Source organism: Bombus pascuorum, chromosome 17 (genome assembly GCF_905332965.1).
Source record: "Bombus pascuorum chromosome 17, iyBomPasc1.1, whole genome shotgun sequence".
Classification (NCBI taxonomy): Eukaryota; Metazoa; Arthropoda; class Insecta; order Hymenoptera; family Apidae; genus Bombus; species Bombus pascuorum.
In genome coordinates this window covers 1,465,982-1,481,164 of record NC_083504.1, presented here as the reverse complement: position 1 = coordinate 1,481,164, position 15,183 = coordinate 1,465,982, and the positions used below count along the sequence as shown (strand labels likewise).

At 33.5% G+C, this 15,183-nt stretch overlaps 2 protein-coding genes across 4 annotated transcripts; one reads left to right on the top strand and one right to left on the bottom strand.

The window, feature by feature from the left end:
* Nucleotides 1-307: 307 nt before the first annotated feature.
* Nucleotides 308-11,967, top strand: LOC132915489 (RNA 3'-terminal phosphate cyclase). Of its 3 annotated transcripts, none has more exons than XM_060975341.1 (8): nt 308-436; nt 10,099-10,251; nt 10,420-10,537; nt 10,611-10,935; nt 11,039-11,180; nt 11,249-11,388; nt 11,464-11,617; nt 11,694-11,967. In XM_060975341.1, the coding sequence occupies exons 2-8, from the start codon at nt 10,213-10,215 to the stop codon at nt 11,910-11,912; spliced, it is 1,137 nt and encodes a 378-aa protein (XP_060831324.1). In that variant the 5' UTR covers nt 308-436; nt 10,099-10,212; the 3' UTR covers nt 11,913-11,967. The 3 variants fall into 3 exon arrangements, with proteins under 3 accessions (XP_060831324.1, XP_060831322.1, XP_060831323.1); XM_060975339.1 differs by lacking the exon at nt 308-436 and adding an exon at nt 9,786-9,937; XM_060975340.1 differs by lacking the exon at nt 308-436 and adding an exon at nt 9,808-9,941.
* Nucleotides 11,910-15,179, bottom strand: LOC132915476 (GDP-Man:Man(3)GlcNAc(2)-PP-Dol alpha-1,2-mannosyltransferase). Its single transcript, XM_060975301.1, has 9 exons — nt 15,059-15,179; nt 14,412-14,748; nt 14,081-14,311; nt 13,750-13,982; nt 13,453-13,670; nt 13,104-13,388; nt 12,761-13,020; nt 12,406-12,540; nt 11,910-12,306 (listed from the first exon to the last, which is right to left on the bottom strand). Exons 2-9 carry the CDS (start codon nt 14,429-14,431, stop codon nt 12,219-12,221), a joined length of 1,470 nt encoding a protein of 489 aa, XP_060831284.1. The 5' UTR covers nt 14,432-14,748; nt 15,059-15,179; the 3' UTR covers nt 11,910-12,218.
* Between the last annotated feature and the right edge of the window lie 4 nt (nt 15,180-15,183).

Here is a 15,183-nt window from a genome sequence, read left to right as displayed (position 1 = left end):
TTTTTATTTCAACTTTAAAAAGTTCGTTATAAAGGAACCTAAAATGTCATATATTATAAACATAAAATTCAAATATATCTAAGATTAAAAGATCTTCCTCAAAGTATAGTTAAGAAGATAAAATATAAAATGCGCATGTTTATACTTTGTTTTTAAAGTAACTTTTACGCGATATACTATTTTGAAAATAAAAATATAATTGATAACATACAGGATGATTTTCTCACTAACTTAAAGGTAGTGCTGCCAATTACATTACTGTAACAATAGTAACAATGTCGTAGGTATGTGTGACTTGTTTTGTATCATTTTCATTAGTTAGATCTATTGGATCGACATCACGTCTTTATATTAAGGCGCAGGCAGTTTGTGTGTGTATGGTGTATGTATCTATAATGAAAGCGAGAGTGTGATCAAGTAATCAGCAGTAATAACGGTAAGTGGCGCATCTACCTTTGAATTAATTAGGGAATAGTATTACCAAAGAAGGAACGAGCGCCGCATTTATAAGGTTATTCTCAGATTAGTGCTGCCCCCAGCAGTCAAGTGCTGAAGGTGTTCCACGCTATCATATATAAAAATCTATTTAGTTCCACCGTAAATGAGATATACTCACTATGATTCTATGCTGCAAGAGCTTATTTCACTGTACGGTTCTACGAAAATGTTCATACTTTTCTGTCCGAGCAAAATCGCGCAATAACTAACCTTAGTTGCCTTAGAAAGAAAAATTAATTATTTATTCTATTCTTTTTAGAGAAAAAAGAAAATCTTTCCTTTCAAACGACAATGGATCAGTAGAATGATACAATGATTTTAATATATTCTTTATATACAATAGCTTTTTGCTTATTTACTTTCCTCGCGATAATATTTTTGGCGTAATATATCTGTTTTATATGCGTATTCGTTTTTACAAAAACGTTAAAAACAAAAGTAGAAATTAACTACAAATAAGATTTCACGTTTCTATCCATTTTACTTTTGTTACTGAGTAAAACTTATTAACAATCTAATTAAAATATATATTGAGATTGATAACTTAACACAGAGGTGCTTGATAGATTGCTCACCTGACATTATACCCAGCAAATGCCTTTTGTTTACATGCTGAACATTAAAAAATAATAACACGTAATGGTACGAAAAAAAGACAGGAAAGAAGAAAGAACAATGTGTTAGTGTACTAATGGTGTGTCGTGTTCGTGTATATTTACATTGCCCACTAAAGCAGTATATGCCTTAGGCTTTAGACCCTCAGTCTGTCTTAGCAGCTAAGAGATTGCTAGATATCGTACAGTGGCAAGTACGATCAAGGAAGATTCATAAGCACAATCAACAGAATTTTATAATAATATTGTGTTTTATATATATAACTCGAAATAGAGAGAGTAAACGTGTGGATGAATGAATTATAGAAATTCTTTATTCAGAAATGTTAGAAATTAGGATTTCCAATGGTTTCTATCCTATATAATAATGTCAGTTCTGCTTGACCAGCCGAGCTAGATAAACGTGAGAAACTGTGCTTCAGTGAAAATGCGACAAGCAGTGAATTTAGGTGAACGAAAAGACAACAAACACTGCCAAATGGTAAAGCACGAAATGCGACAACAAATGCCACCAATCAAAATAACAAACAAAGATGAAATATATTATATAAATAAAGCTACAAATACGTTAAGTAGATGGCGACAGCGCACAAAAAATGTAAAATAATACCAGGCACAAGCGCCATGACAACTTCAAATACAGAAAAGCAACAATGGCTACAAGACATCCCACTTCGAAATTCATTCGGTTTATTAATAGAAGAAATAGATATGGACCCAAAAGAAAATGTCACAACTCATATTGTTAAACCACCACCGATCTACATAAATACCCAAATAATAGATGCTCTAATCGAATTATAGAACAACACTGCTGGAAAAGAAAACAACAGTAAAACCAAATATCATTCCGACGAAGATGCGTAATATGCTAGTACCCCAACTAACAAGCACTACACCATACCTAATACAACAGCACAAGAAATTAGAATCATAGTCAAGAAAACAAAAGACAGTAAAGCATCAGGAATCGACCTAATCAATGGTAAAATCTTGAAAAACTTTTCTCCAAAAGCAATACGCTTAATCACAATATTCAATGCAATTTTAGGGATCTAATACTTTCCTAATCTATGGAAACTAGCACAGATCATAATGTTACCTAAGCCAGGCAAATACCCACGCCAAACTGCATCTTATCGACCAATATCACTACTTCCTGTGTTTTCCAAAATATTAGAGAAAATAATATACGATCGCCTAAAACCAACAATAAAGAAAGAAAAATTAATACCAGATCACTAATTTGGATTTAGAAACAAACACCCCGCGATAGAGCAAATGCACAGACTCGTCAACGAAATTTTACTAGCATTAGAAAAGAAACAATACTGTACAGCCCTCTTCATGGATATCGAGAAAGCATTTGACAAAGTGAACCATGAAAGCCTCTTACAAACAATCAAGAAACATTTCCTGGAATAAATCTACCACTTACTCAAATCATACCTAAGCAACAGAACCTTTGTAGTAAAAATAAAGGACACATGTAGTCATCCACATGTTATTTAGCAATTAAGCTAGTAAAATTTACCGAATGTCAAGCTGGACAAATTGTGAAGTACAAATTAAATAATAAAAAAGATATGATAATGTATTGATAGATGGATTTATTACAGTGGATTAAACAAAAAACAATGATTATTTAACGTGAACCTAATGCAGTAATATGATATGACAACTCTCGATTAACGACTCTTGACTCTAGACATTCCGGTGGCTAATTGAACATCAGCGACTGCGGTGTCGAAATATACTGATGGCCTATTGAAGTTTTCCGACCTTTTCGGCTTGTCGGTATTTGCGCTTTATCGTCGACATTGTTTATATGTCGGCGGACATGGGAGCTGCTCCGCTACATCCTGCGTCTCGTTATCGGCGAGAGATTGGCCCCCCTTCGGCGATCGTGGAAGCGATGCTGAACGGGCCACAGGAGTACGAGGCTGTCCGCTGCTTCTGCGAGCAAGTGATGCTCGTAAAGGTAACGCTGCGGAGAGGGATGGCGGTTAGGCGACCCAGAGCCGTTCCACCGCCGTCCCAACGGGCCGCGACAGGAAGGGGAGATGGCGCTAGGGGCAATGGCTCCCTCTGACGTCAGAGTAGATAGTTAGGGGAATTTTGGACTGGCTAGAACGAACGAGTGGATGCAGGAGGGGGTGCACTGGAGAAGATAATTCGCGAGAGGTCCCAAAGCACTCCTGTCAGACGCGTAAGAAGGCCATTGTGGAGTTTTAATCGGTAAGAGTTCGACACTGTTGTCGGTAATCAGCAGCAGCAGCAGAATGTCCATGAGGATTTCTCTATGTTAAAAAAAAAAGTTAGTTAGGTGTAACGAATCTTCATTTGGATTAGACATTGTGGTTATGCAATAGAGAAGATATTTACTAATGCAAATATGATTATTACAGAGTTTGACAAGTAACCGCGGCGATTAGACACTAATGACAATGGTCCTAGGTTCGATAACGAATTCGCGGTCAACGGGTAACAAATGTACTTTCCTCCAAAGTCAGGCTCGACTTACTTGTCCACAGTATAAGTATTACTCAACTAACTCTTCTAACTAACGTAGAATATTCACCGATCGTAAAGACGCTACGTAACTCGTTAATGAGACCTCACAAGAGAGAATGACTTTCCGTCACGATGATACTGCAGAGGAAAACTATGATGGGGTGTGTCCAGGGACACGAGATCATTGGATCGGAGGAAAGCCTTCGTTCGGAACGTGAGGGAAATTGTTTAATTAATTAATTAATTGGTATTTAATTAATTGGTTAATTTCTATGTTGGTAGTTAGAGAAAGATACTAGCTGCCCCTGAGAGAAAGTTGCTAGCAGGAAGCGTCGTTCGTGAGAAAAGCAGATTTCCTGTATCTTCCCGTAGTAGGTGATAGATTTAGGGACTGTTAGGATAAAGACTGTTTGTCCATTTGAAACACCTTAGTTAATTAAATCCTAAGATTTGCAGCGGGTTCTCAGGCTAGCTGAACATGTACTGTGGAGATGCATCGACATCTGGTAATCATCTTGCCTGATGAATAGAGTCTGTGTGTGGCGAGCTACGAGATAAAAACCGTTGGAATGTGTACTCGAGTGCCGCCACAATTATTTCTTTTTAAGGAGAGTTGTACAATTACTCTATACCTCTATCAGATAAAATCGTTCATCCCGTGACCGCGGCTACGTTCGATGACTAGCTGTCGCCTCGAGCCCAAGCTCATTATCACAAATCTCTGACAATTATAGTCGGGTTAACTATAAAGACTAAAGTATTGGGGATTTTTCAAAGAATTCCAAAGGGAAGGCCTCGGTGTCCTTTCATCTCCGACATATATAACTGCCAATTATAATTAATACTCATAGATTTAAGCCTATAAGACAACAGCATTAAATCTTCTATCATAGGTTCTGTATAAAACAAACCTGCATTGATAATAACTGTTACATTAATAATAAGATAAATTGTAGATGTATACAGATTCGGAAACTACGATTATCAAAAAATGGGGAAGGTTGGATGACCAATTCCTTAATCATACTGCAACAAACATCCTACAACAAACACCCTTAATCTCTGTTTGTTTCTCTTTCGTGAATCATCCCGAACTTCGACTCTTTTTTCTGGTCATTCCTCCCTAACAATTATCGAAAACCAACTTAATGGCTTTATTCATAACCAACTCACCAACTAGCAGCTCTTTAGGGAAATCTTCAATCATACAACATCAGCCTCAATTCGCTTAAAAACAAACGAAAATATAGAAGCAGCCACGGAATACTTAAACACCAGCATAATAAACACGATCCGTTCTTCCACCCCTATTAAATGTTTTGTCAATAAACATGAATACCCCCATTATATAATAATAAAAATCGCAGAAAAACGTGGACTTAGAATTACATACACAGGCATCGGGATTCGAACTTGAGTCCTGAAAGTTCGTAACCAAAGGCGCTAATCACTGCGTTATCGTCGTCCGGTTCTACTTAATGTCTAGTGGCGGTATTTGTTGTCGAGTGCCACCACAAATGCAACAAGAAAACTCACCAAAACCCTTAGGAACTATAGAAACGACTGTTTTCAAAAATACCTTGCAGGTTGGCAGGAGATAGGTTCTCCCACAGCTGACTCTAACTACTCACTATGGAAGGCATCCAGGAAACTCACTCGTCCTCCACAAATAATCCCTCTAATTCGCTGTCCGCAAGGTGGATGGGCGCGTAGCCCTGCACAAAAAGCTAACTTGTTTGCCAGTCATCTAACTAACATCTTCAAACCAAATCCCCCACTACTCCAGACGAAATAATTGAATACCTGCACTCTCTCTTCTAGATGTCTCCTCCTATTGAGCCTGGAAAATATCATTGATTACTCTCATTCCCAAACCTGGAAAACCAATACATGAAACCAGCTCTTATCGCCCAATTAGTCTTCTGCCCACCTTGTCCAAACTATTCGAGAAGATGCTAATGATACGACTCCCTCCACTCTTAGAGGATCTAAAAACACTGCCAGATCACCAATTCGGTTTCCGAAAGCAACATTCTACGATAGAGCAAATTCATCGTCTAACTCATAAAATCAGCCAAGATTTAGAGAAGAAAAAATATTGCTCTGCGGTATTCCTGGACATTCAACAAGCATTCGACAAAGTATGGCATGAAGAACTATTGTTCAAATTAAAGAAAACCCTACCACACACCTACTACTCCATCCTAAAATCCTACCTAACCAATAGACAATTCATGGTAAAACACTTAGACGCTATAACCTCAACATTTCCAATAGAAGCTGGCATACCCCAAGGCAGTGTCCTCGGACCTTTTAGTTTACAAAACTTAACAGAGATAACCACAGAGACATTTGCTGATGATACAGCTTTATTAGCATCCCACTCAGACCCGATAATGGCCACCTCTACTCTCTAGCGAGGCCTCGACTCTATGGAAGAGTGGTTCCACAAATGGCGCTTCAAAGTCAACGAAAACAAATCCAACCACATAACCTTCACGCTACGAAAACAAACTTGCCAACAGGTGACGATAAACAACATACCTATTCCAAATAAAGATATCTGGGCATGATTCTGGACAGAAGATTGACATGGAAACAACATATCTTAGATAAAACCAAACAACTCAAAGCAAAATTTAGAAAATTCTACTGGCTCATCGGCCGACGTTCTAATTTAAATACGCAAAGTAAAATTACACTATACAAAGCCATATTAAAACCTGTTTGGACTTATGGAATCCAACTATGGGGAACAGCGAGTAATTCTAACATAGAAATTCTCCAACGATTCCAATCGAAAACCCTAGGATTTCTAATAGATGCACCTTGGTATGTTACCAATGAAACAATACATCGCGACCTTAAGATATCCACAGTCAAAAAAGAAATATCCAAGTTCAGAAACAGATACAATATAAGAGTTAACAACCAACAAAACTCATTAGTTACCCAATTACTTGACACGACGGATCAGATCCGCAGACTAAAAAGACAATACCCTTTAGATTTTCTTTTTATTTTATTTTGTTTTTTTACCATTTGTCCTGAAGGACATTTGGTAAAGTGTTATATCTCATTGGTAAATAAAAAAAAATAAAATAAATGTAGCATGTGGGTGGCTACCCCCAGCGGGGAGCCAGCTTCGTGTTTTCTAAGTTATATCTTTTATGACCCTTTAGATTGAAGCATTAGATTCAACTAGAATCAAACATACTATAAACTCTTATAATCCAAGTTACAGTACCACGCCAAAATAATTTACTTATAATTCTCTATGAGAATTGATTGTAAATAGTCTACCAAATAAAAAAAAAAATAAAAAAAAATCCTCCCTGACCTTTGTTCTGGCCATATTACTCATCCTCACCACTAGGCTATAATTTTGCAGTCGCCACTAGCGTACAGTCATCCGAACAAAACCTCTAACTTCTCAGCGCCTGTTGTCAAATTTCCACCATCCAGGTGATACAGATCTTGAAAGAAAGGCCGCTACCGTGTCACATTACCACATTGGTTTGGGGGATATCATCCAAGCAGTTAAGGGGATAAGGCATGAACAGATCCAGCACCATCCATGAACAGATAAAGCATGAACAGATCAATATTGGAAGATAGTTACAGGCAAAATACTATTTGCTGGTTGGTTTTCAAAATGTTTTTGCCCAGAGCCATCTACATGCTAATTAGTTAAGTCCAAGTATATCAAATTTTGTATCATTTGATAGTACATACTTTTATACGACTGTGGACTCGTTGCGTCCCAACTGCAGTAAAAAAATATTTTCTGACTGAAATTATCTATGTATTTACAAGAAAACGCAAAGATTTGAACGCTCGGAGTGGTCGCCTGGACTTCGGCATCTCTATCTTCCATACAGATTGAAAACTAATCATAGGAACACCAGCGACGCCACAGAAATCAAGGAACTGATCACAAACACTGAAATGCTAACAAAACTGATAAATGAGCAAAATATAGCGCTCAGACAACAAACACAACAAAGTACAGTGATACTACAACGACTTACAAACACGTTAAGTAAAAAATAGAAGTTTCTGTTTAACAATAATATTGACATCCAACAAGATATAACACTTTACCAAATGTCCATAAGGACAAATTGTAAAATAACCAAAATAAAATAGAAAAAAAACTATGTAGAAACATAAAAAAAAAAGAAAAAAAAATATTGACATAGTGCTTGTTTCAGAAACATATTTCATTCCAAAAAAACTACATGAAAATACCACATTACGCTATCTATGATACGAAACAACCCTCAGGAAAAGCATACGGAGGGGCCGCAGTGTGTGGTTAATTAGTCGAAATTCTAAACTCAACATTGAAAATAAATTAAAAATATACAGAACGATAATAAAATCAATTTAGACGTACAGAATAGCACTATGAGGGACAGCAGCAATGTGCCACATAAATAAACTGAAGTCGCTACAAGTGAAAATACTCGGAACAATAGCCCCATGTCAGAAACGAGGATGGACGCAAAGCTTAAAGATACCAACGGTCAAAGAAGAAATCGGCAGGTATGCAGAAAAATGCAAGGAAAGAAAGGCAATACGTCCAAACCAGCTGACTGTTGAAACGTGCAAAACCCATATAAAAAGAAGACCAAAAAGAAAACATCCCACTGACCTGGCTAAAGAAATAAAAGAGACAAACTGGAAGATATCCCGCTGGGGATAGTCATCCACATGTTATCTAGCAATAAAGTTAGAAAAATTTACCAAATGTCCAGCTGGACAAATTGTGAAGCACAAATTAAAAAAAAAAATTCTCTATCTTCCACTATTAATTTCTACTCCGAGTCATCGTGATAGCCGCTCTGATCATTGTCCTTTTCGAATTTTCACGATGCATTGAGAATCGATATTTCACACATTAAATACTCACACTACTAAAACTTCAAGCTTTGCATACGAGTCGCAGGGCATCAAGTCAGGAGAACCGTTGATGCCTCAAATGTTTGTAAATACAAATAATCGTGTTACGTGACTACTCCTCACCAAACTTTCCGTTACACGAGAATATTCGTCCCGTCCAGTACGTCTCCGTTTTGGCGTACGTCTGGTAACGATTTTCATGTTTCTTCGCGTTTTGATTACAAATTCATCTGAGCAAGCCTTCTCGCGCCCATTGTATGAACTATATTTATGCCACACTAGATCATCGTTCATTTGTATATATGCTTCGTGCGTGTAAATATCAAATTGTCATATATAATAAAATGACGTCACTTGGTTGAATTGAGCACATTGTAATGAATTCTCTCGGAATCAGAAATCAGCTCCCCGTTCACAATTAGTATTTAACGAAGCTATTCCATCCGTCTTGCGCATACAAACACACACGAAACGCAAAGAAATACCTTTCTCGATAATTGATTTTTTTCAACCGGAAAAAACACGTTGTTCTAATTCCACATCTGATATGTAAGCGAATTTCAAGGAAATATGATCTATTATTTGTATAAACATATCCCGATTTATCCGAGACGCCACGTGTACTCAGAATGGTAGAAAACGCACAGAATAGTCGATTCCGTTCGCCCTTGTTGACGATTCTATGAAGAATACTCGAATACCTTCGGCGTTGTACTCCCAAAACCCTTGAAGTCTGCTAGCCCGTGAAACAACAAGGGAGAGGTCGCATAATTTTCGGCACCCCGAAATGTCTCAGCTACCTCTTCCTGGAACCGGAAATGGCGAAAACCAAGACTACGAGTGTTCGAAGCCTTGTACTTCTGAATAAACAACTGAAATTATTATTAAAATAAAATTTAGGTTTTATTATAACAAAAACATTATTGCAAGGAAAGTAAATTTAATTTTATGTGTAAAACGCTATTGTGCATGGAAAATATATTAAAATCATTGTATCATTCCACTGATCCATTATCATTTAAAAGGGAAGATTTTCTTTTCATCTCTAAAAAGAATATAATAGATAGTTAGTTTCTCTTTCTAAGTTAACTAAATTTAATTAGCACAGAAAAGTATGAACATTTTCGTAGAACCATACAAGGAAATGGACCGTTGTAGCGTGAAACCAAAGCGAATGTACTTCAATTATAGTGAAACTAAATAGATTCTTTTATATGATAGCGTGGAACATCTTCAGCACTTGGCCGTTGAGGGCAGCACTAATCTAAGAATAACCGGAACGATAAGCGTGAGCACTTTCATTTTTAGGATTACCCTGTAGAATTCATTCATAACGCACTACTTAAAAGAACATTAAAGATTGTAAAGTTAACGTACATTAATTTTTATAAACAATATAATACTAAGTATGTACAATGATTCAATGATCCTTATATAATATCAGAGATTTCCTCTCTAGTAATACTAGAGAGTAGTATGTTTATTATATAGTTATATGCTCTTTGTATATACATATGAAATGAATTTTTTGTACAGTTTATACATATTAGATTTTTTAATATTTTAGGTAAACAACTTCAGTTTCGTTTATAAAGATTCCGAAAAAAACAACATTTTAATAAAAGATTTATTTTACACAGTGTTGCGTACATTTCGCACACTTGATTGTATTATCCGTACTATGTCTTCGATACAAATTGATGGAAGCTTAGGCGAAGGTGTATGTATTTAAAAATTATTTATTTTATAAGATATAAGATTAGATAATTCGAGTGCTTTAATTTGGATTTATAGAAGTATATGTATCTAAAAATTATTGAATGCACAAATGAAATATGTTATTTTTAATATACCTAATTAAAATTTTAAAAATTATGCTTATGTTTAGGGTGGCCAGGTATTAAGAATTGCACTTTGCCTGAGTGCATTATATAAAATTCCAATTAAAATTAATAATATACGAGCAGGTCGTCCTAAGCCTGGCCTTGCTGCACAACATTTAAAAGGTATGTTCTTGTTGAAATATAACTTTTTATTATTGTTAATCTTGTTTTTCTTTTGAATTGAACATTATTACAGGAGTAGAACTGTTAAAAGATATGTGTAATGCAAAAGTTTATGGAGCTCATATAGGATCAACAGTTTTAGAGTTTAAACCTGGTCAGTTAAACATGGATAAAAAACACACATTCTTTGTAGATACAGGAACTGCTGGCTGTATTTGTTTGTTAGCTCAAGTAGCTTTACCTTGTGCCCTTTTTCTTCTAAAAAAGGATACAGTTACATTGATCCTTAAAGGTGGCACAAACGTTCCTATGGGACCACATATAGAATATTTTACAGAAATATTCAGACCATTACTTAATAAATTTGGAGCTGATTTTGATTTTAGAGTTATAACAAGGTATACATTGATGTGATGATACGAATTTAGCTATTTTGTTCTTAATATTTTGCTGTAAACTATAGATATTTATAGAATATTAATATTTTAACAATTTATGTAGGGGTTATTATCCAAAAGGAGGTGGAGAGGTACATTTGTACATTAAACCTGTAGATACTTTGAAAGCTATTACTTTGACTGATCCAGGAATTCCACATGAAATAATAGGATGGGCATATGTTGCAGGTGCTGTTCACATTCGGGTATGTATCATACAGTTGTATAATTTTAATATTATATTTCTTTGATACATATCTTGTTTGTTTTAAAGGAAGCACATAAAATGACAAATGATGTAAAATCAGTTTTAACAAAAGGTTTAAATAAATCTAATATTCCATTGCCACCTATAAATATCGAAGTTTATAAAGAGGATAGATCTGTAACTATTGGTAATGGGTCTGGCATCAAGTAAGATTTAGATACAGTAAAAAATTATGAATTTTATACATTATGTTTTTAATTAAATATGAACGATATCATCAGTGTAATGTGCGCTACGACTAGTGGATGTGTTTTTGGTGGGTCAGGATTGGGTTCTGGACGTCAAGAGCAAGTAGCACCAGGTATACAGGCAGCTAATGAAATATTAGATACAATTTTAGCAGGATCCTGTGTTGACGAACACGCACAAGACCAAGTATGTATATCTTTATAAAATAATTAAAAATAATTTGTTATTTTCATAATAAATTATAATTACTTGTATATTTTAGTTAATCATTTTGATGGCTTTAGCTAAAGGTACTTCTAAAATTAATCTCGGAGGTAAAAAACTTACTTGTCACACTGAAACAGCTATAAAAGTGGCAGAATTAGTCTTACAACAGTTCAATCTTCAATTTAAGTTATGCGAACATAGAAATGATGGAAGTAATAATTCCTATACCTTAGAGTGTGAAGGTTGTGGGTATGAAAATAAAGATATAAAATAAGTAACAATTGTATATTCAGAATAAGTATAATGCAAAATGCATAGTATATATATTAGTTATGTTCTCTCATTGTTACCTTATTTATTTTATCAAGAATAATTATAACACATATAACAAAGAGCTTGTATAACATCTGTTCCTTTTCTTATTTGATTATATCCATTTCTTTTTTGCGATATTTATGTACATAATTTTTTATTCAATCAGCAGATGAATAACTTTATGACGTTTTCTGTTTTATAGAAGAAGCAAAAATATGTTGAAAAAGTATATATCTAATCATAATAAATATTTTAATAAGAATTATCATTCTTGTTTTTGTCTAAAAAATGGTTCTATAGTTCGTAAAAATTCTCTTTCAAACATTTCGTCCGAAAACCGATCTACGGATGCTCTAAAAAAATAATTTATTTCTGATCATTTGTAAATTTATCTTTTATATTAATTAATATGATTTATTATTAAGAAATAATAATGCAAAAAATAATAATACCTAGCAACTGTCCTAATGGCATTTCTATCTTCTGGATGCATGTTAATAATATGTGCCATGATCTTTGCATATTCTTCAGCTTCTGTAGCTAGAAATCCATTTTGAGATCCTGGTTGTGTTTCTATTATATCAGCCCTATGATTGTTCATATGTTACAATTATGTATTAATTTGTGTATTTTTATTTTTATAAAAGAATAATTTTAACAATAAATTTTATTAACTGTATCAACGATTCTCAGTCAAGCAACATTTTTTTTCAATTCTTCTTTAACTTTAATTTTGCTGGTATATATTTTTGAAAAGGCTGAGGATCCTTTGACTATTACATTACTATATTTTCAATTACACTTTACCTTGGTCCACCAGAACCATGACCTACTACAATTAATCCAGCTGCCATACATTCAACGACACTTATACCAAAATGTTCATTCCACATTGTATGTAAACCTATCATTGCTCGTTGAAGTTCCAAGAGAAGTTCCGAGTATGGTATGTTTAGTTTAAATTCTACATTTTCATCTAATGCAAAATGTTTTGATAAATCCTTCATATCTTTCATGCGTACTTCATCTTCGAAATTTCGACAAGAACCAATAAGAATTAAACGAATCTGGCAAGATCATGTAACATTATAATAAAAGCTACCAATATGAAACCTTTATTACTTATATCATTATATTATATTAAACTTACTTTTTCCCAAATTTCTTCTTTAACGATTGATCTAAGTTCATACATGGCTCTCAACATTAATGGATGATTCTTTTCTGGTCTAAATTGTGCAACTGATACTATACGAATATTATTACATTTTTCATCATCACTGAGAAGTGGCAGTGATGTTAAGTGCTTTACATTGCAAGGTGGATAAATTTTATGAGTTTTCAATGGACATTTCCAAATTGTGTTAATATGTTCTTCGGTCCATGAGGAATTAACCATTACAATTTCTGCCCTACTGCCAACCCAACCATATATCTGAAGTAATTGTTGTAAATTATATCATCAAAGCATAATTAATTAATAATCTTTATATACATACAAGTCCAAATAATTTATAATAAACAAGTTTAGCTGCTGAGAAAAATGGATTTCTAGCTATAACTCTTTTATTAGTATGAGAGATAACTCTTCTATAAACATGTCTCAACATATCAGTTGAAATTGTGGGGTAGTGAGTATATGTTGCTACTCGACACCCACCAATATATTTAAATAATGGATATGTAAATGCATAACCCATGGTATCAATATAAATGTCTAGAACAATATTTTGTATGTACATAACATATGGTATTTATAAAACAATTATTAAAACAGATATAAAATAAAATTTTACCTGGTACAAAACTATTTAAAGCTTCAATACCTAACCAAATTGATCCCAAACTCTGTCCTAAAAGTGTAAAATATGGATACATTGAAGGTTCCACCCATTTGCGCCTATGTAAGTATACAAATTCAATTTTATGCTCAATTTTATAGTTAAATACTTTTTCTGCCTTATTTAAAATTTGTTCTGGATGTGCATCAAGATCCCCAGTATAAATAACTATGCATACATTAGGGTATCTGATAAAGATAATAATTTAAACATATGATAATTAATTAAGTTATGGTAAATAATGTAATTATTACTTAATTTATTAATTTATTTAAAATAGTTATACCTGGTTTGTATAGCATTCACAGCAGCCCAAAGTACTCTTTCACCTCCTCCACCTGAATTACAATACGGATGAAAGAAACCTACAACCGTTTTCTTATGTGATCTTTCCATTCGACTTTTGGAATATTGCTTTTTCCATGTTATTAATAAAATAGGTAAAATAATAAATATACATAATATTTTAAATATGACTATTATTAGCAACATATTTAATGAGAATACCATATGCATCCTGAAAGAATACAAAATTGTTAGACATACACATAACATTTGCTAGAAAAGATTTTAAGCTACAATATATTATTCTCACAACAAAGAGATACAAATCTTACATGAGAAAATAAAAATTCATTTTTTTATTTTTAAAACACTATAAAATTTAACGAATTGATTTGCCACGTGCTTTTTTACAATGTTTTATGTCAATTAATGTAACAAAATATTTTCAATTATATGTAATTCAAAATAAAAATTAATGTAATTCAATGCTCCTTTGAAGTAATGTATACCATACATTTGCAACATACAAATTTCTAATTTTATTTTTTAATTTATATCGATTTTGTCTCTACTTTTTAATTATAGGCTAGACTAACAGCTGTTAAGAGTAGACGACATTTGAATTCAATATTATTCACAGGTGTTACGTTAAATTTAGTAGAATATCATCTAAAAACATAAGAGTTTTGATATTCATTCTGTATATATATTAAAGATTCTTTACAATTATAAATAATTTTTGTTATTATTATATGAAATATATAATTACACAAAAATTTAGTTTTTTAAATTAAACACAGACTTCAAATTCTAATAAATTCTATCTTACCACTTTTATTTTATAGTTTTATATACGAGAAAGAAATGAAATTAAAAAATAAAATAAATTGAATCTTTTTTTAATCAGAGAAGAAATTTCGTTCCTGTTTCAATCTTTAATCTAGGCGTCAATTTCAATTCTTATATCTCTGAGACTAACCAAACCCTTTTCAAATCTCATTGGTGGAAGTTTGCCATGGATATAGAAATATATTATTGTATATTATACAGGAGTGCGTAAACGAGCTGAAAAAGCTGAAAAATATAGGAATAGAAAAAGATCGC

Bases quoted from the DNA above. Each gene is read 5' to 3' on its own strand.
- LOC132915489 (XM_060975341.1), top strand. From the start codon at position 10,213: ATGTCTTCGATACAAATTGATGGAAGCTTAGGCGAAGGT. The intron at 11,181-11,248 runs GTATGTATCATA...TTTGTTTTAAAG, and splicing joins CAGGTGCTGTTCACATTCGG to GAAGCACATAAAATGACAAA. The intron at 11,389-11,463 runs GTAAGATTTAGA...CGATATCATCAG, and splicing joins GGTAATGGGTCTGGCATCAA to TGTAATGTGCGCTACGACTA.
- LOC132915476 (XM_060975301.1), bottom strand. From the start codon at position 14,431: ATGAATTTTTATTTTCTCAT. The intron at 13,671-13,749 runs GTAAAATTTTAT...ATATTGTTCTAG, and splicing joins TTTAAATAGTTTTGTACCAG to ACATTTATATTGATACCATG. The intron at 12,541-12,760 runs GTAAAGTGTAAT...GAACAATCATAG, and splicing joins CATGGTTCTGGTGGACCAAG to GGCTGATATAATAGAAACAC.